Source organism: Onychomys torridus, chromosome 10, assembly GCF_903995425.1.
Source record: "Onychomys torridus chromosome 10, mOncTor1.1, whole genome shotgun sequence".
Classification (NCBI taxonomy): domain Eukaryota; kingdom Metazoa; phylum Chordata; class Mammalia; order Rodentia; family Cricetidae; genus Onychomys; species Onychomys torridus.
Genome location: NC_050452.1, coordinates 44,021,212 through 44,043,176, shown reverse-complemented (window position 1 = coordinate 44,043,176; position 21,965 = coordinate 44,021,212). Strand labels below are relative to the sequence as shown.

Below are 21,965 nucleotides of genomic sequence, written 5' to 3'. Positions count from 1 at the left end.
CCTGTGTGTGAGTAAAGGACTGAGAAGAGCTGAGTGTCTACCCTGGCTCAGCCTTGCACCTTACTGTGCCAGGTGGGCACTCAACTCTCTTCTGCCTGCAGGCGATGCCTCCTCTTCATGGGGTACTGAACCTATGCACACTTTGCCTGAGTACAGTTATGTGGATTTATGAATTCAGTGGCCGGCATCCGTGGTCAATGAACCATGACCCACTGCCTGTTTTTGTAAATATGATTTGTTGTCTTTCTTTTTTGTCTGTTTATCTGTTTGTTTTTGTTTGTTTTTAAACATGGCTGGCCTGGCACCTGCTGCAATCCAGAAATCCTCCTGCCTTGGCCCCCTGAATGCCGAGATCACAGACACTTGAGCCACTGTGCCTGGCTGTAAATCAGATTTTCTCGGAACACAGGCACACTCTTTCATTTCGCTTTCTTGGTCTAACCTTCAGGAAGAGTGGCTATTATGGAGACCAGATGGCGCAAAGCTGAAAATATTTGCTGTTCGGGTTTTGTTTCTTTTAGAGAAAGAGTTTGCTCATCTCTGCGATAGGTTTAGATTGGGTAACTCACAATGTACAAACTGCTACCACTAGGCATTCTGGCTCATACCTGTAACATTTTGTCTACAAAGGAGTTCAAGGTTGACCTAGAGCTACATAAAACACCCTTTCTCAACACTTCCTACCCACTCACAAATATTATTACAAAAATAAATAAACAATTCTACTGTGGGCTGACAATAATATTATCATTGCTGAGAAAAAAAAAAAAAAAGTCCCGGAGGAATGGCTCACCAGGTAAGAACACTTGCTGCTCTTCCAGGGACCAGAGTTCGATTCCCAGCAGCCCAGTCAGATGGCTCACAACCACCTTCTTCTGGCCTTGAGGGGAACACACACACACACACACACACACATACACACACACACACACACACACACACACACTCACATAAACAAAAAAATAAATCTTTTAAAAGGACAAGAAAATAGCAGGAACAAAACTCTCCCACGCAAAATACAAGCTATTTGTCAAATGAAACAATTGTTGTTTAACCAGGTCTGTTGAGACATTTATGGTAGAAGGAAGAGAGAGAGAGACTGACTTATTGAAGGGAAAAGAAAGAAAAATAAATAAAATTTAACTATAGCTTATATGTATTTATCTATTTATCTAGAGTATGCTTTCCCCTTACTTTTTAACAGTTTTACGTGGTGATGTTGTGTTCCCCAATATATTGTGCATCCTAAAAAACTTATCTGGGGTCAGAGAACAGAACAGCCACTAGATATAGAGGCCAGAAAACAGTGACACACAAACCTTTAATCCTAGTATTCCAGAGGCAGAGATCCTGGATCTCTATGAGTTCAAAGCCACACTGGAAACAGCTAGGCATGGTGACACATGCCTTTAATCCCAGGAGGTGATGACAGAAAGGTATATAAGGCGTGAAGACCAGGAACTAGAGCCTGGTTAAGCTTTTAGGCTATTAGCAGCAGTCCAGCTGAGATCCATTTGGATGAGAACTCAGAGGCTTCCAGTCTGAGGAAACAGGATCAGCTGAGGAATTGGTGAGGTGAGGAAGCTGTGGCTTATTCTGCTTTTCTGATCTTCCAGCATTCACCCCAATACCTGGCTCCAGGTTTGTTTTTATTAATAAGACCTTATAAGATTCGTGCTACAGTTTTATGATCAAGTAGTGTTTTTAGAGTTTCCCATGAAGTAACTCATTTACTTCTCAAAACAACTCCAGGAGGTAGCCATTATATAATAAAATAAAAATCATCCCCATTTTATAGATGAAGAAACCGAGGTATGGAAAGACTAAGTAATTTGCCCCAAGTTCCTCAACCAGCCAGTCAGGCACGGTGGTACATTCCTTTAATAGCAAAATTGGGGAGGTAGAGGCAGAAGGGTCAGAAGTTCCAGTCTCAGCTGTATAGCAAGTCCATATTAAAAAACAAAACAAAACAAAACAAAAACAAAAAAAAACCCCAAAAAACCAAAAAACCAAACCAAAACAAACCAAAACAAACCAAACCTCTCTAATGCTATTTGCCTGATTTCAAGCCTTATTGAATCTTACACAGTAAATTCAACTCATTTCTTCTGCCACTTAATGTCGGAAGCAAGAGTTCCAGGCCCCTTTTTTCTTATATGACTTGGGCAGAGAGATGGCAGTTTAGTGGAAGATGAGCAGGTCTTGGAAAAGCAGTTAAACCTCCTTCCCCCTGTGCTGGTGTTGGGGTGTGTGTGTGTGTGTGTGTGTGTGTGTGTGTGTGTGTGTGTGTGTATTTGTGTGTGTGTTATATGTGCGTATATTGTGTGTGCATGCATATGTATGTGTGCGCGCATTTACCTGTGAGTGATGGCGTATGTGTGTCAAGGCACACTTTTGGAAGTCGGAGGACAACCTTGGGTGCTGTTCTTCCTACTTCGAGACAGGGTCTCTGCTCCTCACCGCTGTCCTGTGAGCTCCAGAGAGTCTTCCTGTTTCCACCTCTTAGGAACACAGAGATACAGATGCACACTGCATTGCCTGGTTTCGTATGGGTTCTGGGGATTTGAACTTGGGTCCTTATGCTTGAAGCACATGCATTACCTGCTGAGCCATTTCCTCAGCCCCCCCCCCCCAACATGATTCTTGGAAGGAATTTACACTTGGTCTTAGCCAAGAGATGAGAAGCAATATAGAATTTATAAGTTTACTTTGTATTTGTTAGCATTCTGGCTTCAAGGCACAACTCTCTCTCTACCGCAACACCCCACCCTTGCCCCCAAAATTAATTGACTAGTTAGCTAAGCATTGACTTAATTGGCACTTTGTTAGCATTAAGAGGTGACCATCAGCTTTCTCATCATCATATCATCTTTTTTTTTTTTTTTTTAATTCTAAGTGATGCACTGAACAGAGTTGGCCACAAGTAACCAAAGGCAGCCACTAGGGCAGCTGGGACCAAGGGTTCCCTGAGCATCCCTTGCTTAGAGTACTGTGGAGAATGAAAGAAACAGGCGATGAGGCAGGAAGAGTTTAAGCCTGTAAACAAACTATCACTTCCCCACATCCAAAGCCAAACTGTTAAAAAACAAACAAACAAACAAAACAAAACAAAACAAAAACAGGACAGGCATGTTCATGTTGTGAGCATAGTAGTTTGGGGTAGGTGGCCTGGATCCCATCACTAGCCACCAACTGCTGAATGCAAGCCAGTGTGACCTTGGCTTCCCCACAGGAAAATGAAGGGTTAAATAAAACCCCAAGAGCATCCGCAGCCTTGGACCCTGGAGAGCAGTCGTTTGTTGAAGGGCCTAGGACTTGTGTCATTGGGTGACTGGAGAGAGAGGGAAAGAATGTCTTCTCAAAGAACAGAAGTGGGTGGACAATCAGAAGCACATTCAGCTGACTGGATGTCTGTTCCCCATGGGAGACCTTTCCCTGAAGAGGGATGGAGTGACTCATTATCTACCTGTAACCTGAACGAGTAGTGCTCTCCAATTTCCTTGCTTTGATCCCAGGCAGCCAGATTATTTTAATTTGGTTCCCGAGGTAGTTCCCCTAGACAAGAGAACAACCATGAGCTCCCAGTCTACAGATGCAACGGGAAATTGACATGTACGCACATGTGCATCACTCTTGTACTGTGTACAAAATTAGCTATGTGAAAAGTGAATGAAATGATATAAAACAGCATTTCAATGAAAAGGAGAAGCAGTGTGGTGATATCATGTCGGTTGGAAGTTAGTCTCACAGGATCTGGTTAGCCTTTGAACCATTTGCTGTCAGAGCTTTCGAAGCCTGGTTGACTGGAGAGATGGAGACACTCTGAATCTGCAAAGCTGAGAGAGATGTAAATCTCTAGCATGTCCTCGAGGCTGTCCTTTTTACACAGGTGTCGATGGGTAGCTTTGGGGAGAGAGATTGTTATTGTCCCTAGTCAGTTTGCTTAGGGACACTCAGAAGGACCAGGACACTTGTCCATGGTTGCAGGGCTGGTAAAAGTTTGAGTAGGTGTCACATCCAGGTGTTTGGCTCCACCTCTAATTTGAAACACTGACGCTCCCTCCAGGGCCAAACTTCTTCTCCCATGTGGCAGACTGTCTCACACATACATGCCTACCCATTTACTCTGCAAGAATTCATGCCCAGTGGGACAATAGAAGAAGTGATCAGAAACAGGGATCGAAGAAACTCAACCAGCTACTTGTTCTAGAGACCAGACAACCATTTCCCCTCCTGCTTCAAATGCTACTAGAATGGTAGCGGTGGTCTCTGGACATCAGCTCTGTGTCTGTCTATAGTTATTCTGCCTGAAGCTGAAGCCAATTACGGCAGGTGTAGCAAGCTTCCATCCTGCTTACATGGAGTCTCCAGGTGTCAGGTGTGCCCTCGGTTCCTGCTTCCTCCTTTTCTTCTTTGGTCTGGGTGGAAGGTAGCTGGGCGCTAAGCTACCCCGCCAAGAGCAGCACTGCCTAACCCCCCTCCATCCCACCTCCGGCTCCTGGCATCACAGTTACTGGAGTCTCAGCTTACCAGAGGGGAGGGCAGGCAGTCTCCTTCTGTTATGTGACCGTGGCAGCGAGGGCGCTTTGTGTCCTTCATAGACGAAAGACAAAGTCCTTGTTATCTGGCTGGGGCATTCTAGAGGTTGAAAAAAAATGAACCGTCCCCATTCCTGCATTTCCTTTTGCTGGATATATTTCGCTGCTTCTGGACTCAGAGGTGAGAGTCTGGTACCATGCTCCATGTGGACTCTCTTTGGTAGGAGATGGGGGAGGGTTGGAAAGGCAGGAGAGCAGATGTGAGCATACACACAGAGACATGTTCATACCTCTTTCTGACTCCTGATGTTTGGAGTAGATTGGACCAGCCAGAAAAAGAACTCATCCACTCACTCCAAACTTGTCCCTAGCTAATGTGGATTCTTCCCCCATTTCGATCCCAGACACGTTCTAGTTTTGAAATGCTGATCCGGGTCCTTTCTTTGAGCAGCTGTAGAAACAGCAGATGGAAAATACGCTCAGAAATTGTTTAACGATCTCTTTGAAGATTACTCCAATGCCCTGCGTCCAGTAGAAGATACGGACACAGTCCTGAATGTCACACTGCAGATCACACTTTCTCAGATCAAGGATATGGTGAGTAACAGTTGATGACGACACTTTGGAAAGAGGATTACAGTGAAAACAAGCATTTGCTTCTAAAGGGAGTGTCTTGAGGGGACCTTGGAAGAGAGTGACCTGGACAATTCTGGGTACCAGCTTGCAGGAGGAAAGAGAGCCCGGAAGAGGAAGCTTTCTATCAAATGAGTCAGTTCACTAAATAATATCTAATGTCACTAATGTTGCTATCACCTACAGTTCTGGCCACAAACACTAACAGACTAAGGCAGTCAAAAGAAACAGTGTTGCATGTGGTATGATTCTATTCATGAAGGTCCAAAATAGATCTGTCCATTTAGACAGAAAACAGAGCATGGGTTGCCAGGAGCTTGGGCAGGGGCCAGTGACTGCTTAATGGTTATGGGATTTCTTTCAGGTGTGATGAAAATGTGCTTGAGTCAGATAATTGAGAGAATTATACAGTGTGGTAAATTACTGGAAGCCACTGACAATTATAAAATGGCTAAAATGGAGCTTTTGAATATTTTATTTTCATTATGTGTATATGTGTGCCTGTGTGTTTGTTTGTGCATATTAATGCAGTGCCTGTAGAGGCCAGGAGAGGGCATCAGATCCCCTGGAGCTAGAATTACAGGCAGTGGGGGGCTGCCTGACATGGGTGCTGGGGACTGAACTTAGGTCCCCTGAAAGAGCAGTACACACATTTACTCCAGTCTCCTAAAATAGTACTTTGATGGTATGTGGATTTAATCACAATTTAAAACGAAGAAAGGTGGCATTTTAAGATGACATGGCTGATTTCCTGCATATAAATATTTAATTGCACAGCATTAGGAGATTTGAATGATGTTTTCTTTCGCACATGGTAGATATTTCCTGACTCCTGGCTCAAGCGTATCGTTAGTTGATCCATTTTCACAGAAAATTGAGTGGTTGGTTCATGGAAAGATATAAAGTCTTAAATACCTGCCTCTTCTACCTTCAGCACACTATATCAAGGAGACATTAGATGCAGCCTTGATAATCAATCAACCAGATAGAATTTTGAAAGGTCTCGTTTGTGGGTTGGAAATAGACAGGCATTCTTAAGATTCCTGTTATCAGGAATAAGTTGTCCCAAAGCTGAAAGCATGGACCGAATAAAGTGACATCTGGATTCATTGCTTAGGATGAGAGGAATCAGGTTCTGACAGCCTACCTGTGGATCCGTCAAACCTGGCACGACGCATATCTGACATGGGATCGAGACCAGTATGATGGACTGGACTCCATCAGGATCCCCAGCGACCTGGTGTGGAGGCCAGACATTGTCCTGTACAACAAGTAAGTGCGCCTCAGAGCCGACAATGCCCTGTGATGAACCTACTGATTTAGTAGGAATTTAAACGTAATGTCAAGGGGACATTTAAAACACACATGGCGCATCAATCTGTGTTCCTAGTCCAAATCTCAGATTACAGAGTAGCAGCTCCTAAAAGCCTAGCATTGGAAAGAGGCTGTCACATTTTATATCCTCCCTTGCAGATGCAGAGTTGGAGGCAGCGTCAGTCTTTTAAGGAATAAGCTATAAGCACAGATGGGGTGACTTGAAGGAGAGACTCTGGCCAGCTCACACTTTCGGAGGCTGGAGGATGAACGCGTCAGTGGGCTGCCAGCAGGAACCTGTTCCAAGCCTCTCCCCAGCTTCTAGCATTTGCTGTCCTCTGTGTCCCCGAGCTGTAGAGGCATCACTTGGATCTTTGCTTTCATCTTCACAGGGGGGTTCTCTGTCTGTGTGTCCTGTCCCTGAGTCCCCTTGTGAGTAGACGTGGTACAGACTGAGGTGGCCACCCTGTTCCAGCATGAGCTACGTCTTACTCACTGTATCTACAATAACTCTTCTCCCCTTTCCCTCTCTTCCCTCCTCTTACATGGTTTTGGTTGTTGGTTGTTCCTTAGTTGTTTTTTTTTTGTTTGTTTTGTTTTTTTTTTTTTTTTTATTTTTTTTTTTGTGTGTGTGTGTGTGTGTGTGTGTGTGTGTGTGTGTGTGTGTGTGACAGGATTTCTCGGCGTAACTGCCCTGGCTGTCCTGGATCTCACTCTGTAAACCAGGCTGGCCTCGAACTCACAGAGATCCACCTGCCTCTGCCTCCCAAGTGCTGGGATTAAGCGTGCACCACCACTGCTTGTCTGTCTCTCTGTTTCTCAAGACAGGATTTTGCTGTTTTGCTCCAGCTTCCTAGATCTGGCAATCTTTCTGCCTCAGCCTCCCAAGTTTACCACCACTCCAACTTAGTTCTGTTTTTATGTAAGGTCGCATACTGGAATGCTAGAGAAGCTGGGACTCCGGTGTAAGAATTTCTGGAGATACAGTTTAACCTGCTCACAGTCCGAAGATTAGGTGCCAGAAATGGTCCTAAGATTAGATAGGATGGGCCACCTGGAATCTCCCTGTGCTTTCAGACTACAGTGTGAAGGGAGGATGGAATCTTGGGATTGTTTTGGCTCCTTTTCTCAGAGCAAGGGCCCTTGTGTATGTAGGTCCGGTTCATGTTTCTCAAACTATGAAGTATACTTGAAATCACCTACCGATCTCAACAAAACTCAGACTCAAATTCAGTAGATGTGGGATGGGCCTGCAGATCTGCTTTTCTACAAGCTCCAGAGGGCTCTGGGTGCTGCTGGCCAGAAGGAGCCAGATCTCTTGCCCCAACTCAAGCTCAATGTCTCCATCTCCTGGCTGTTGTCCGGGACCTCCTCTCTCTCTTTATTCTGGAACCTGAGCTCCTGTGGGTTGAGAGGGGTTCTTCTGTTGTTCAGATAAAAATGGAGGCTGTTGGGGGAGGGCTCCTTGGGCAGAGCCTTCTAGTGGTCATGAAGATTCCTTAAGGAAGCAACGGTCCTGAGTAGTGGCAGCCTTGGGTTTACTCATTCCTTACTCAGAGCCCTCCCAAAGGTCCTAATTGCTGTCCATTCTTCATTTTAAGTGACCAGGGGAATGTTCCACACGCCTTCCAAGCAAGCTAACATTTAAGAGACTACCCTGTCTCCCTCCCCTCTCCCTACCTTCTCCCTCCTTCCCCACCCTCTCTCTAAGATGAGTCACGGGATCCATTACCACTTTCATCCACAAATGGGATCTGGGAATTCAGTTGACATAGATGATCTCTCAGCATTTTCTGTAGGTTCTACCAACTCTCCCTGGGGAACAAACAAGCCTCTTGGTTAGGTTGGGCACCAGAGTGACCAGTACTACCAAAATGCTTCTTTGCAAGCTTACACATCACTAAGTTAAACTCGTACCAGTGCTGTGTACTAGAGAAGCAAGCTGTGTGCTCCTGAGCTCTTGCCAACGGTGCCTCTGCCCCGTAACAGTGGAGACTAACTCCCTAAAGAAAATAGAGTTTTCATACCTAGAAATAGCAGGGGCAGATGCTGATAAAATAAGAGAAGATATCCTGAGAAGTAGTGAACGTCTGTAATATTACGGATGAATGGCTTTTTCCTCTGTTTTCCAAATGAACACACTCACCTCCAATGGCAGCGATGAGACCAGAGACTCAGACTTTAGCGCTGACAGATTTTTTGGATGTTCAGATCATGGGTAGCACTGATTCGGGCTGGAAGGAACCCACCAGAGATGTTTACTGGAAGATGGTAAGGGAAGTGGTCCAGACCAGTAGCAGGAGGTGGAGGAGAGAGAAGGATACCTTGGAAGTGATTCCAAACTCACCTGCCAGAGGGACCGGGAAAGGGGGCTCACTGCTGAGGATGCTGAAGTGGCAGACCCAGGGGTAAGTCAGCAAGGCTCCTGAGCGAGTGCCTGTCCTTGTCCCCATCTGCTCTCCAGGGCTGACGATGAGTCCTCAGAACCCGTGAACACCAACGTGGTCCTGCGGTATGACGGGCTTATCACCTGGGACTCACCAGCCATCACCAAAAGCTCCTGTGTGGTCGATGTCACCTATTTCCCCTTCGACAACCAGCAGTGCAATCTGACCTTCGGCTCCTGGACATACAATGGCAACCAGGTGGACATATTCAATGCCCTGGACAGCGGCGATCTCTCGGACTTCATTGAAGATGTGGAATGGGAGGTCCACGGCATGCCTGCTGTGAAGAATGTCATCTCCTATGGCTGCTGCTCAGAGCCATACCCAGATGTGACCTTCACACTCCTTCTGAAGAGGAGGTCCTCCTTCTACATCGTCAACCTCCTCATCCCTTGTGTCCTCATCTCGTTCCTGGCTCCTCTGAGCTTTTATCTCCCAGCGGCCTCTGGGGAGAAGGTCTCTCTGGGAGTGACCATCCTGCTGGCTATGACTGTATTTCAGCTAATGGTGGCGGAGATCATGCCAGCCTCAGAAAACGTGCCTCTGATAGGTGAGTGCATGCTTGCAGCTCAGCTTTGTAGCAGCCGGGGATGATGTGTGTAAGCGATTGGCCTAATGTGCTCACGAAATCCACTCAGTGCCTGCAGATGGCATCTTTGCCTCTTGGTATGGTTGTTGGAGTTAAATGGGTCTTACGGTCTCCAGGTTTACAAAGGAACAATTGTTTATTTTGTAGTTATTTATTTTTGGTTGTTGAGACAGAGTTTCATAGTGTGTAGCCCAGGCTGGCCTCAAACTTGCTATTTAGCCAAGAAGGAAGTGGATCTTTCAGTCTCCCCGCTCCACCTCCTGAGCGTCGGGATTGCAGATATGTTCCACCAAACTGTTTACTTGGTGTTGGGGATCAAGCCCCGGGCTTGTACATGCTGGACAAGCGTCTGCAGATTGAACTCCAGCTGCAGCTTAGCAGTGACCTCTGTTCTCTGTTCACAGTTCAGTCTCTCTTCTCTAAAGGAAGCCTGGCAACTGTGACAGGAAGCTGCACTGGACATCAAGTCAGACAGCTACCCTGTATCACAGAGCTCCCCTCCCCCACTTACTACAGCAGAGGTCCCTGTGCCCCAAGGGTTTGCTTTATCAATCTTTTCAAAAATTCAATGTTTTATTTTAAATATAATAATAATAATAATAATAATAATAATAATAATAATAATAATAATAATAATGTGTTAACATTGGCCAGGATTTGGGAATCTGATCATTCTGAAGCAGAAGACATTTTCTTCTATTTTGGTTGTGAACCTAGCCTTTGACAGCTGAGCCATCTCTCCAGCCCACAGAATACATTTTCAACAGTCTGCAGTAATGTAACCTGCCACCAAGGGTTGAAGTGGAGGCTGAGCCTGCCATGCCTGCTTCTCTACCTACGTTGTTCTGAGTCCCCTCCACACCTGTAACACCTCCTGCCCCCGCCACGAGGAGACCCCTCCAATCCAACACCTCGACTTGCTGCTGTCATAGATGCTCACTGGGACCTGAAGTCCACCTACGTCTTAGTTCCTTAAGATAAGGCACAGGAGAAATTCTGGAACTCAGGGCCTAGAGAACAATAGTCACTGGGTACTGTGACTGTTCCTTCTCTGCAGAACCCACTTACCCAATATTCGGACAGTGATGTGTTGGTTTTTATGGAGACGTCTTCCTTTTTTATTTCTGGTTTTTTTTGGGGGGTGGGGGGAACAGGGTCTCATGTGGCTCAGGCTTGCTTGGAAGTGATCCTGTAGCTGAGGCTGGCCTTGAATTTCTGATCCTTCTGCCTCCACCTTCCACATACTGGGATTGGCACTACCACACTGGGGTATTTTTCCCTTTTATGTCTCTTTGAGAAGACACAGACATACAGACACACACAGAGACATACACACAGACACACACACAGATAGACACACACATATAGACATACACAAACAGAGACACACAGGAACACACACAGACACACACACACACAGACACATACATACAGACATACACACAGACACACACAGAGACACACACACAGAGACACACAGACACATACACACACATACATACATACATACATACAGACAGACAGACAGACACACACACACACACACACATTTTCCTCTTAAAATAAACACAGGTTTTCTTTTCCACTAGTAAAGAAAGGTGCCAGGTGGTGGTGGCACATGCCTTTAATCCCAGCACTTAGGAGGCAGAGGCAGGCAGATCTCTGTGAGTTCAAGGCCAGCCTGGTTTACAGAGTGAGATCCAGGAAAGGTACAAAGCTACACAGAGAAACCCTGTCTCGAAAAACCAAAAGAAAGAAAGAAAGGAAGAAAGAAAGAAAGAGAGAGAGAGAGAGAGAGAGAGAGAGAGAGAGAGAGAAAGAAAGAAAGAAAGAAAGAAAGAAAGAAAGAAAGGTATAGGTATCTTGTATCCTAGCCCTTTTATTACTTCTCTGGAGACAGAAATGAGTGACATTGGTTAGGCATGGTGACAGACACCTGTCACCCAGCACTCAGGAACGGAAGGAGGAAGATTGGGAGTTCAAATCCTGCCTCAAGTACACAATGCCCTGTCTCAAACAAAACCCCAAACCAAGCCAGAAATGATTACTCTGTCTGAGGTGGGATCATTGACAGGTCCCTCTCTCTTCCTTAGCAGTGACAATCAATCACAAGTGGATGTATTTATAAGGAGAGATGACTCACACAAATCTGGGAAGCATTAATCGTTTCTATGGTAACGTGGCATTTGTCTCTTTAGACTGTGTATACGTGGGTTTTTGAGAACATTTGTTAAACACCACAGCATTTTATTTGCAGCACCTGTGAAGGTGCTCCCTGCCTTCGGCCCTCATTGTTACTGGAGACAGCATCTCACCATGCCACCCGGCTAGCCTTGGACTTGATTTCATTCCTCCTGTCCCAAGCGCTGGGAGCCACCATGCCTAGCTTTGGGCTCCCAATCTCTCCCTCTCTGCCTTCTTCTCCACCCCATCCTGGGCTTGGAGCTTGAACCCAGGACCTCATGCGTGTTAGGCAAAAGCCACGGCCTCAGATCTTTTGTTCTCACAGTACGCAAACATGTTTACATTTTCTGGATGACAAGTAGCATTTCATCCATGTTTCTGGCCCGTACTCCTTTTATAGTTAATCTGGAGTTTTTAATAAATAATAAGTAGATGTTAAACATTATTATGAATGCCCTTCTGGGGTGGAGAGCTGTGCTGAGACATCCTAACCTTAGAACAAGACCTTTTTATATTCAGGTCAAGCTGGACTGAGATCAAGGCCGCTGCTGCCTCCAAGCAGAACACCGGGAAGAATTAATCATAACAAGCCATGGCTGCAAACTCTGACCACTGGTTTAGAGCAGGGGATGGGAGGTCACACTAAGCCATTTCTGACTCAGGGCAAGACCAGCATTACTGCAAGGCCTGGCTCTCACTAACCATAATAAACCTGGGACTCCATGACACCGGAACACTGCCTGACGGTCCCTGCAACTCCCCACAACATAAAATCCACCCCTAGCCCGCCTCTGCAGCTTCTCACTCAGTCTTGCCGGATACAGCTTTACCACAGGCTACCAAACAAACTCTATTCTGTTTTCTGTCTTTAGCAAATTCATTCACAGCTCCTTTGTCAGGCCTTCCAATGTTGTCCGAGGCGAGGCAATTACCAAGCGTCTCATCTCCATTTGTAAGATAACTGTGTGAGTTTCCTCTTTTATCCATTAAGGTGTGAATTACATCAATGCGCTTTCCTGTATCGAATTTTGAATTCCTCAATGAGAGCCTCCTTCTTCATGATATATCAAGACACTCTGGGGAGCAGGGATATATGTCAGAGGAAGAGCACTTGTCTGACATGCAGGAAGCCCTAAATTCAATCCCAAGGACTGAAAAATAAGTGAATAGACACTATGGGAGCCAGGCAGTGGTGGCGCATGCCTTTAATCCCAGCACTCGGGAGGCAGAGGCAGGTGGATCTCTGTGAGTTCCAGGCCAGCCTGCTCTACACAGTGAGTTTCAGGACAGCCAGGGCTACACAGAGAAACCCTGTCCAGGGTTGAGGTTGAGGAGGAGTCTGGAGGAATGGCTCAAAGGTTAACAGCACTGGCTGCTCAGAGATCCTGAGTTCAATTCCCAGAAACCACATGGTGGCTCACAACCATCTGTAATGAGATCTGATGCCCTCTTCTGGCAGGCAGGCAGGCAGGCAGAGCATTGTATACATAGTAAATAAGTAAATCTTTAAAAAAAAAAAAAAAAAGACACCATGGAGAGGAGGGTATAGCTCAGTTTGTAGAGCACTTGCCTAGCATAAATAAGTACCTCATGAACCCAGCTATGGTGATGCATGCCAGGAATCCCCAGCACTTAAGAGGCTTGGGTTGGGGATTTAGCTCAGTGGTAGAGCGCTTGCCTAGCAAGCGCAAGGCCCTGGGTTCGATCCTCAGCTCCACCAAAAAAAAAAAAAAAAAAAAAAAAAAAAGAAAGAAAAAAAAGAGGTGGAGGCTTGAGGATTAGAAATTCATGATCAATTTAGGCTGCCTGACAAACCCAAGGTCAGCTGGCACTGACAAGAGAGTCCATCTGAAAAGAAAAATGATAAATAAATAAAAAGACATTTTAAAATTCCATTACAAAAAACTTTTCCAAATATGTCTATAAGAGAGATGAGTCACTATTTCTTTTCTCACTGTGTTCTAGGATTAAGGATCCTGCCTCTTAAGGCTCTCTTCCCCTGATTTCCCCATGAGTGGCCTTCTTAAAGATTCACCAATTTTATTGCTCTCTTTCTTTTTGGAGAGGATGTCTTTCTATGTTATGCAGGCTAACCTTCACCTCCTGGGCACAAGCATCCACCTCCACTCCCCACCCCCAGGAGCTGAGATTGCAGGTGTCAATCACCCTCAGGGTGAGGGTGGCTGCTCACGTCCAGGCACTCACTCACACTCAGAGTCATGCTTTGGCAAGAGCAGGTCCTCTCCCCATTTTGCTCTCCATCTTACTGCATTCAGGCAGGGGCTCTCCCTTAAATGAGGGGTCCATTTCAGCTAGGCTGGCCGGTCAGTGAGGTTTGGGGCTCTACCTGGCACTGCCCACCAATGATGGGGTCATAGGCACAAAGTGCCATAGTCAGCTTTTTACATGAATGCTGGGGACTCAAACTCAGGTCCTCACGCTTGCACAGCAGGTGGTCTTCCCCACAAAGCCATCTCCTCATCCTTCGGCTCTGATTGCGAGTTTGTCTGTTTGCTTTTGCCGTTGTTCAATATTTATTTCATGAATTTGTTCCCCTTTCAGGAACATTTAAATACCTTATGTAATCAAATTGCATTCAAAGGCAGTGGCATGCCAGGTGGTGGTAGCACACGCCTCTAATCCCAGCACTCAGGAGGCAGAGACAGGCGGATCTCTGTGAGTTCGAGGCCAGCCTGGTCTACAGAGTGAGTTCCAGGAAAGGTGCAAAGCTACACAGAGAAACCCTGTCTCAAAAAACAAACAAACAAACAAACAACAACAACAATAACAAAACCATCAGTGGCCTGATGTCTCCTTTCTTAGATCGTAGTTGGGTCCCACAACAACGAGGCCTGAGGTATTCTAAGAAGGGGTCTAAGGTCATTCGCTGCTGGTTTGTGGAGATGTTTGTTCACATCCCAGTAAACATTTCTGAACCTTTTATACTAGAGTCAAGAATGGTACTGAGTACTTTGCAGGTTTCATTTATGCTACACCTCACTATATTGTAAGGTGGGTGCTATTATTACACTTGTTTTATAGAGCGTGAAGCTGGAGTTCGTCAGGATTTTAGGCTTAGTTCTGAGTTTAGTGGGTGATGACACTGGACTTGAGATTCAAAAGTCTCCACTGGTGATCACTAGGGTAGACGAAATTCTTAGGAAAGGTGTTTGTTTCTTTTTCATCAAATACGAAGAGAATATGAAACTGAATTTAGCTGGTCCCTCTGTCATTCCAGGTAAATACTACATAGCCACCATGGCCCTGATCACGGCCTCCACAGCCCTTACCATCATGGTGATGAATATCCACTTCTGCGGGGCTGAGGCTCGGCCAGTGCCACACTGGGCTAAGGTGGTGATCCTGAAATACATGTCCAGGGTCTTGTTTGTCTACGATGTGGGTGAGAGCTGCCTCGGCCCCCGCCACAGCCAGGAGCCAGAACAAATCATCAAGGTGTATAGCACACTCCCAGGGTCCAACCTGAAAACATCCAGAAACAAAGACCTTTCCAGAAAGAAGGAAAGGAGCAAACTCTTAAAGAATGACCTGGGGTGCCAGGGTGGGACGCCCCAGGACACTGATAGTTCCTGCGCACGCTATGAAGGACTGACGAGAAATATCGAGTACATCGCCAAGTGTCTCAAAGACCACAGGGCCACCAACTCCAAGGGCAGTGAATGGAAGAAGGTCGCCAGAGTCATAGACCGGTTTTTCATGTGGATTTTTTTTGCTATGGTGTCTGTCATGACCATCTTGATCATAGCAAGGGCAGATTAGGAGAGAAAAAAGGAGCAGGTCCATTGGCACTAGATCTTTGGGAACAATCAATAAAATTCCCCCGTGACCTGTTCCAATGTTTGAGTCCGGTTGCTGTTCATATATAATTTAGGAATATGTTGTGTATGCCTTTATTTTTAACTTCAGTCAATATCCTAGCTCTGTGTCAGGTTAAATTAGGCAGGAGAGCCAAGCTCTCAAGGGTAAGAAGAAGGAAATGGAGACAGACCGGTTTCAGAGCCTCCCATAATGGTGGATGGCGGGCCTCAAATTCACCTAATTCTTTATCTCTTTATCACTGCAGACAATGAAACCACATTTCTGCTTAGATTTTAAAGCAAGAAAAGATGAAACAAACAAATTAATATTCTCTTAATCCTTAGTAAAACTTTTTTTTTTTTTCAAAAGGAAAAGAGTCATGTAAACTCAGTCTGATAGATGCCTCGAGGTGCCTTATTCAGATGGGGTGCATTGTAACCCGGGTCTCAGCTGGCAAATTAAAGATTTTGTCCTGGCTAGTTTATGGTGATTACACCACACCTATAATTCTAGCACTGGGGTGGCAGAGGCAGGAGGACCACGGTAAGTACAAGGCCAGCCGGTCTGTATGAAGGCTATAGGATAAGATCCTATCTCAAACAAACAAACATAACAATAACAAGATTTTTGTCCCACAGAAAGTCTAGTTTCAGACATTAAAGGTAATGATTTTTTTTCATAACCGCGATGCCATGCGTGTTTGTTATTTTTTGGTCTAAAGGTAAGTCTTTAATAAAATAAGATAGATGAGGTTGTACTTGTATTAAGTCTTCAATCAAGCTAAGGAATCAGCAATCTGAGCTCACTCATTCATTCCCCTCCTCTAAGCATTGTCTGTCTGTCCATCTCCCCACCCCACCCTCACACCCCACCTCCTGCACATAATAATAAAGGCATGACTTACGTTTGCATGGATGTCAAAGCAAAGCTGTGTCATTGATGCCTGGCCAGTTCTGGTGCTGACAGTCCTGTGACCTAGGCAGGCAAGCATCGGCTCTTCCTTCGCAGGGGAAGAAGCTGGGGTTTAGGAAGGCAGGTGTTAGTGTCTTGCCCAGCTGAGTGACGTGTGGGCTAAAGTTCCACTCTCAATACTACAGGTCCGTGTTGGACCAGGCCTGCTAAGGTCGTGACGGAATATGGAAGAATAAGAGAGACTCAGAGATTCTTATGCTTCAAGTTTTTATTTGGTTTTTGTTTAGTGTTTCTGGGACAGGGTCCTATGTAGCCCAGGCTAGTCTCAAACTTACTTTGTAGCCAGTGTTGACCTTGAATACTGCCTCTACCTCGAAAGTGCTGAGATTGTAGCCATGTGCCACCACACCTAGCTTCTCATTCTTAATTCTAGACTTTCTGCCTTAATTCACTTTCCTTAAAAGCAACAACCAAAAAAAAAAAAAACCCACTCTAAAAAAAATATTTTATTTAATTAACATTTTTCATGTATTTTACATACTGACCACAGTTTCCCTTCCCTCCTCTCTTCCCGTTCCCTTCCCCAACTCCCATCTACCCCCTCCTCATCCATTCCTCCTCCATCTCCATTCAGAAAGGGGCAGGCCTCCCATGGGATTGAACATAGACAGGCATGGCACATCAAGTTGAGGTAGGACCGAGCTCCTCCCCCGGCATAAAGGCTGGGCTAGGTAATCCAGCATGGGGAACAGGTTCCCAAAAGCCAGCTAAGTGGCAGGGACAGGTCCTGATCTCACTGCTAGGAGCCTTACAAATAGACCAAGCTACATAACTGTCACACACATGCAGAGGACCTAGGTTGGTCCCATGTAGGCTCCCTAACTGTTGGTCCAGAGTCCATGTGCTCCCACAAGCTCAAGTCAGCTGTCTCTGTGAATTCTTTCGTCATGACCTTGATGATGACCACCACCACCCACCACCACCACCCCCTGCTCATACAATCCCTCCTCCCTTTCTTCAGGAGGACTCCTGGAACTCTGCCCAGTGCTTGGCTGTAGATCTCTGTATCTGTTTCCATCAGTTAATGGATAGAGTATCTCTGATGACAATTGGGGTAGTCACCAATCTGATTACAGTAGATGGCCAGTTCAGGCACCCTTTCCATGGCTGCTAGAAGTCTTAGCTGGGGTCATCCTTGTGGATTCCTGGGAGTTACCCTGGCACCAGGTTTCTCCCTAACCCTGAAATGGTTCCCACATCAAGATGTCTCTCTTGTTACTCCTCTCTCCATCCTACCCTCAACCTGCCTTCCATGCCAAGCCTGCCCAACCCAATCCCTCAAGTTTCATCCCCCTCTCTCCCACCCCTGGCCCCAGTTTACCCAGGAGATCTCTTCCATTTCCCCTTCCCAGGGAAATGCATCCCTCTTAGGACCCTCTTTGTTATCTAGCCTCTCTCGGGCTATGGATTGTAGGTTGGTTATCCTGTACTTTACTCCTAATATTTACTTATGAGTGAGTACATACTATATCTTTCTGGGTCTGGATTACCTCACTCAGAATGATTTTTTTTTCTAGTTCTATCCATTTGCCAGCAAATTTCATGAGGTCGTCATTTTTTACCACTGAGTAGTACTCCATTTTCCTTATCTATTCTTTGGTTGAGGGACAATCTAGGTTGTTTTCCAGGTTCTGGTTATTACAAATAATGCTACTATGAACATAGTTGAGCAAGAGTCCTTATGGTATGATTGAGCATAGTTTGGGTATATGCCCAAGATTGGTATAGCTGGGTCTTGAGGTAGATTGATTCCCATTTTTCTGAGAAGCCACCATATTGATTTCCAGAGTGGTTGTACAAGCTTGTACTCCCACCAACAGTGTAGGAGTGTTCCCCTTGCTCCACATCCTCTCCAACATAAACTGTCTTCAGTGTTTTTTGGTCTTAGCCGTTCTGACAGGTATAAGATAGTATCTCAGAGTCATTTTGATTTGCATTTCCCTGATGACTAAGGATGTTGAGCAATTCCTTAACTATCTTTTGGCCATTTGAGATTCTTCTGTTGAGAATTCTCTGTTTAAATCTGTACCCCTTTAAAATTGTATTATTTGGTAATTTGATGTCTAGTTTCTTGAGTTCTTTATAAATTTTGAAGATCAGCCTTCTGTCAGATGTGGGCTTGATGAAGATTTTTTTCCCATTCTGTAGGCTGTCATTTTATCTTATTGACAGTGTCCTTTGCCTTACAGAAGCTTTTCAGTTTCAAGAGGTCTCATTTACTAATTGTTTCACGAATTTGTGTGTCATCCTTGCACAGGGGCCATGCTAATCTTCTCTTTATCATTCCAATTTTAGTATGTGAGCTGCCGAAATTGTCAGTCTCAATGTCTGTTTTACAGGTGTTACATTTAGGAAGTGGTCTCCTATGCCAATGAATTCAAGACTGCTTCCCACTTTCTCTTCTATCAGGTTCAGAGTAACTGGATTTATGTTGAGGTCTTTGATCCACTTGGACTTGAGTTTTGTGCATGGTGACAGACATGGATCTATTTTTAGTCTTCTACATTTTGACATCCAGTTATGTCAGCACCATTTGTTGAAGATGCCTTCTTTTTTTTCCATTGTATGATTTTGGCTTCTTTGTCAAAAATCAGGTATTCATAAGTGTGTGGATTTATGTCAGGGTCTTTGATTCAATTCCATTGATCCACATGTCTTTTTTGTTTGTTTATTTGTTGTTTGTTTTTGTTTTTTTTAACAGATCCTGCCTCAAGTTTATTTGTAAAAACAGCGTGGGGTCCTGGTCATCTGCAAATAGTGTGTAGGTGTGTCACACCAGTCCATCTGTCTGGCAGACAGAAACCTTTTCTATGGGGCCTTCACAGGGGCCTGGGCACCTTTGGGAGCCTGATCTGGAGCTGAGGCCTGTGCCTTGGTTTGAGCCTTGGGCTTTGGTTGGCAGAGCCTACGACCCTTGGCCATGTAACTTCTAATCCACTTCCCAAGCTTGGGGTGAGCGATGAAAGCAAGGCGGCTGAGCTTGTGGCTGGGGCCCTTTGGCATCTTGGGCTTAACCACCTCAGGCTTCACAAGGGCCTTGATGGCCTCTGCACGTGCACTCACTGCCTTTGCATTGTTGGCCTGCATCTTCTTCAAGCCTTTCTTGTTGTGCTTCTTGGCAAAGCGCATGTTCCTCAGGAACTTGGGGTCCACCCCCTTGAGGGATTTGTATCTTTGCGACCAGCGTTTCTTGATACCATTTCTGTGCCATTTTCGAGATTGGTTGTGTGTGGTGTGGTTCTTGGACTTGGCCATGTCGGAACGGTAACCAGTGGCTCCCGAAGCCCACATGTCTGTTTTTAATGCCAATACTGTTATAATTCCCAGCCACCCCGAAGCTACATGACCATTCATGCGCTATCCATCAGTCAGGCAGAATGCTTAGTCACCACAGGGCCTTACATCTTACATAATCTGTGTGCCTTGTGGTCACGTAATCTGCAGGCAGCATGATCATGTAATCTATGTGCATGGATGGCATAGCTACAAAAGCCCATATACACATGTGTGTGTGGGACCTATAAAAGCAGATTCCAACCATTCCCTACTCTCTTTCCACACCATCCATTTCTAGTAGGCCTATTGCACAATCCCTCTTCTCCCTCCGTTAATAAAAACTCTTATAGTGGGTTCTGTTGTACTTTGTGTTCTCTCTTGCCCAGTAAATAGTGCTGCAAATAAGTGACAAATACCAAGCTGTTTTTATTACTATAACTCTGTAGTAGAGCTTGAAGTCAGGGATGGTGATACTTCTAAAAGTTCCTCTTTTGTACAGGATTGTTTCTGGCTGTCCTGAGGTTTTTTGTTTGTTTGTTTGTTTTTTGTTTTGTTTTTCTATATGAAGTTGAGTGTTATTCTTTTGAGGTCCATGAAGAATTGTGTTGGTATTTTTATGGGGATTGCATTGAATCTGTAGATTGCTTTTGGTAAGATCGCCATTTTTACTATGCTAATCCTGCCTCTCCATGAACATGGGAGACTTTCCATTTTCTGATACCTTCTTCAATTTCTTTCTTCAAAACCTAAAGTTCTTGTCATACATGACTTTCATTTGTTTGGTTAGAGTTACCCCAAGGTATTTTATATTATTTGTGGCTATTGTAAAGGGTGTTGCTTCTCTGATTTCTTTTTCAGCTCATTTATTGTTTATATATAGGAGAGCTACTGATTTTTTTTTTTTTTTTAGTTAATCTTGTGTCCTGCCACATTTCTGAAGTTGTTTATCAGCTATAGAAATTCCCTGGTAGAATTTTTGGGGTCACTTATGTATACAATCATATCATCCACAAATAGCAAAGGTTTGACTTCTTCCTTTCCAATTCATATCCCCTTGATCTCCCTTTGTTGTCTTATTGCTCTAGCTAGAAATTGAGTACTTTATTAAATAGATATGGAGAGAGTGGACAGCCTTGTCTTGTTTCTGATTTTAGTGGAATAGCTTTGAGTTTCTCTCTGTTTAATTTGATGGTGGCTATTGGCTTGTTGTAAATTGCCTTTATTATGTCTAGGTATGTTTCTTGTATCCCTGATCTCTCCAAGTCCTTTATCAGGAAGGGGTATTGGATTTTGTTGGAGGCCTTTTTAGCATCTAATGAAATGATCATGTGGCTTTTTTCTTTCAGTTTGTTTATACGGTGGATTACACATCCCTGCATCTTTAGGATGAAGCCTACTTGATCATGGTGGATGATTTTTTTTAAGTGTGTTCTTGGATTTGGTTTGCCGGTATTGTACTGAGTATTTTTGCATCAATGTTCATGAAGGAGATTGGTCTGTAATTCTTTTTCTTTGTTGCATCTTTGTGTGGTTTGGGTATCAGGGTAACTGTAGCTTCATAAAAAGAATTTGGCAATGTTCCTTCTGTTTCTATTGTATGGAACAATTTGAGGAGTATTTCTTCTTTGAAATTCTGGTAGAATTCTGCACTGAAACCATCTGGCCCTGGGCTGTTTTTGGTTGGGAAACTTTTGATGACTGCTTCTGTGTCCTTGGGAGTCTATTTAAATTGTTTATCTGGTCTTGATTAATTTTGGTATGTGGTACCTATCAGAATTGAAACTTCATCTTGATGGATTTTTCCTGTGATGAAAATGAAATGCCCTTCTACATCTCTTTTAATTTATTTTAGTTTGAAGTCTATTTTGTTAGATATTAGGAAAGCTGCACAGCTTGTTTCTTAGGTCCATTTGACTGGGAAATCTTTTCCCAACCCTTTGCTCTGAGGCAATGTCTGTCTTTGAAGTGTTTCCTGTATACAGTAGAAGGATGGATCCTGTTTTGTTCACCATACTGTTAACCTGTGTCTTTTATAGACGAATTGAGTCCATTGATATTAAGTAATATTATTGACTAGTGATTGTTAATTCCTGTTACTTTTGGTTTTGGTGGTGGTAGTGTGTGTGTGTTTCCCTTCTTTGGGTTTTGCTGGTGTGAGGTTATCCCTTGCCTGTGTTTTCATAGGTATAGCTA

The 21,965-nt window shown here is 44.6% G+C and overlaps 2 protein-coding genes and 1 non-coding gene across 3 annotated transcripts; 1 reads left to right on the top strand and 2 right to left on the bottom strand.

Moving 5' to 3' along the window:
• Positions 1 to 4,437: 4,437 nt before the first annotated feature.
• Positions 4,438 to 15,712, top strand: Chrna9 (cholinergic receptor nicotinic alpha 9 subunit). The gene is made up of 5 exons (XM_036201718.1): positions 4,438 to 4,719; positions 4,990 to 5,135; positions 6,289 to 6,443; positions 8,950 to 9,482; positions 14,944 to 15,712. Exons 1-5 carry the CDS (start codon positions 4,656 to 4,658, stop codon positions 15,483 to 15,485), a joined length of 1,440 nt encoding a protein of 479 aa, XP_036057611.1. The 5' UTR covers positions 4,438 to 4,655; the 3' UTR covers positions 15,486 to 15,712.
• A 2,996-nt stretch (positions 15,713 to 18,708) lies between these two features.
• On the bottom strand, positions 18,709 to 18,817 carry LOC118592687. Its single transcript, XR_004946141.1, has one exon. It is a non-coding gene; the product is annotated as a U6 spliceosomal RNA (small nuclear RNA).
• A 417-nt stretch (positions 18,818 to 19,234) lies between these two features.
• LOC118591775 (60S ribosomal protein L29-like) lies at positions 19,235 to 19,762 on the bottom strand. The gene has a single exon (XM_036200148.1). It carries the CDS (start codon positions 19,749 to 19,751, stop codon positions 19,305 to 19,307), a length of 447 nt encoding a protein of 148 aa, XP_036056041.1. The 5' UTR covers positions 19,752 to 19,762; the 3' UTR covers positions 19,235 to 19,304.
• Positions 19,763 to 21,965: the final 2,203 nt, after the last annotated feature.

Bases quoted from the DNA above. Each gene is read 5' to 3' on its own strand.
- Chrna9 (XM_036201718.1), top strand. From the start codon at position 4,656: ATGAACCGTCCCCATTCCTGCATTTCCTTTTGCTGGATATATTTCGCT. The intron at 5,136-6,288 runs GTGAGTAACAGT...TTCATTGCTTAG, and splicing joins TTTCTCAGATCAAGGATATG to GATGAGAGGAATCAGGTTCT. The intron at 6,444-8,949 runs GTAAGTGCGCCT...TCTGCTCTCCAG, and splicing joins GACATTGTCCTGTACAACAA to GGCTGACGATGAGTCCTCAG.
- LOC118591775 (XM_036200148.1), bottom strand. From the start codon at position 19,751: ATGGCCAAGTCCAAGAACCACACCACACACAACCAATCTCGAAAATGG.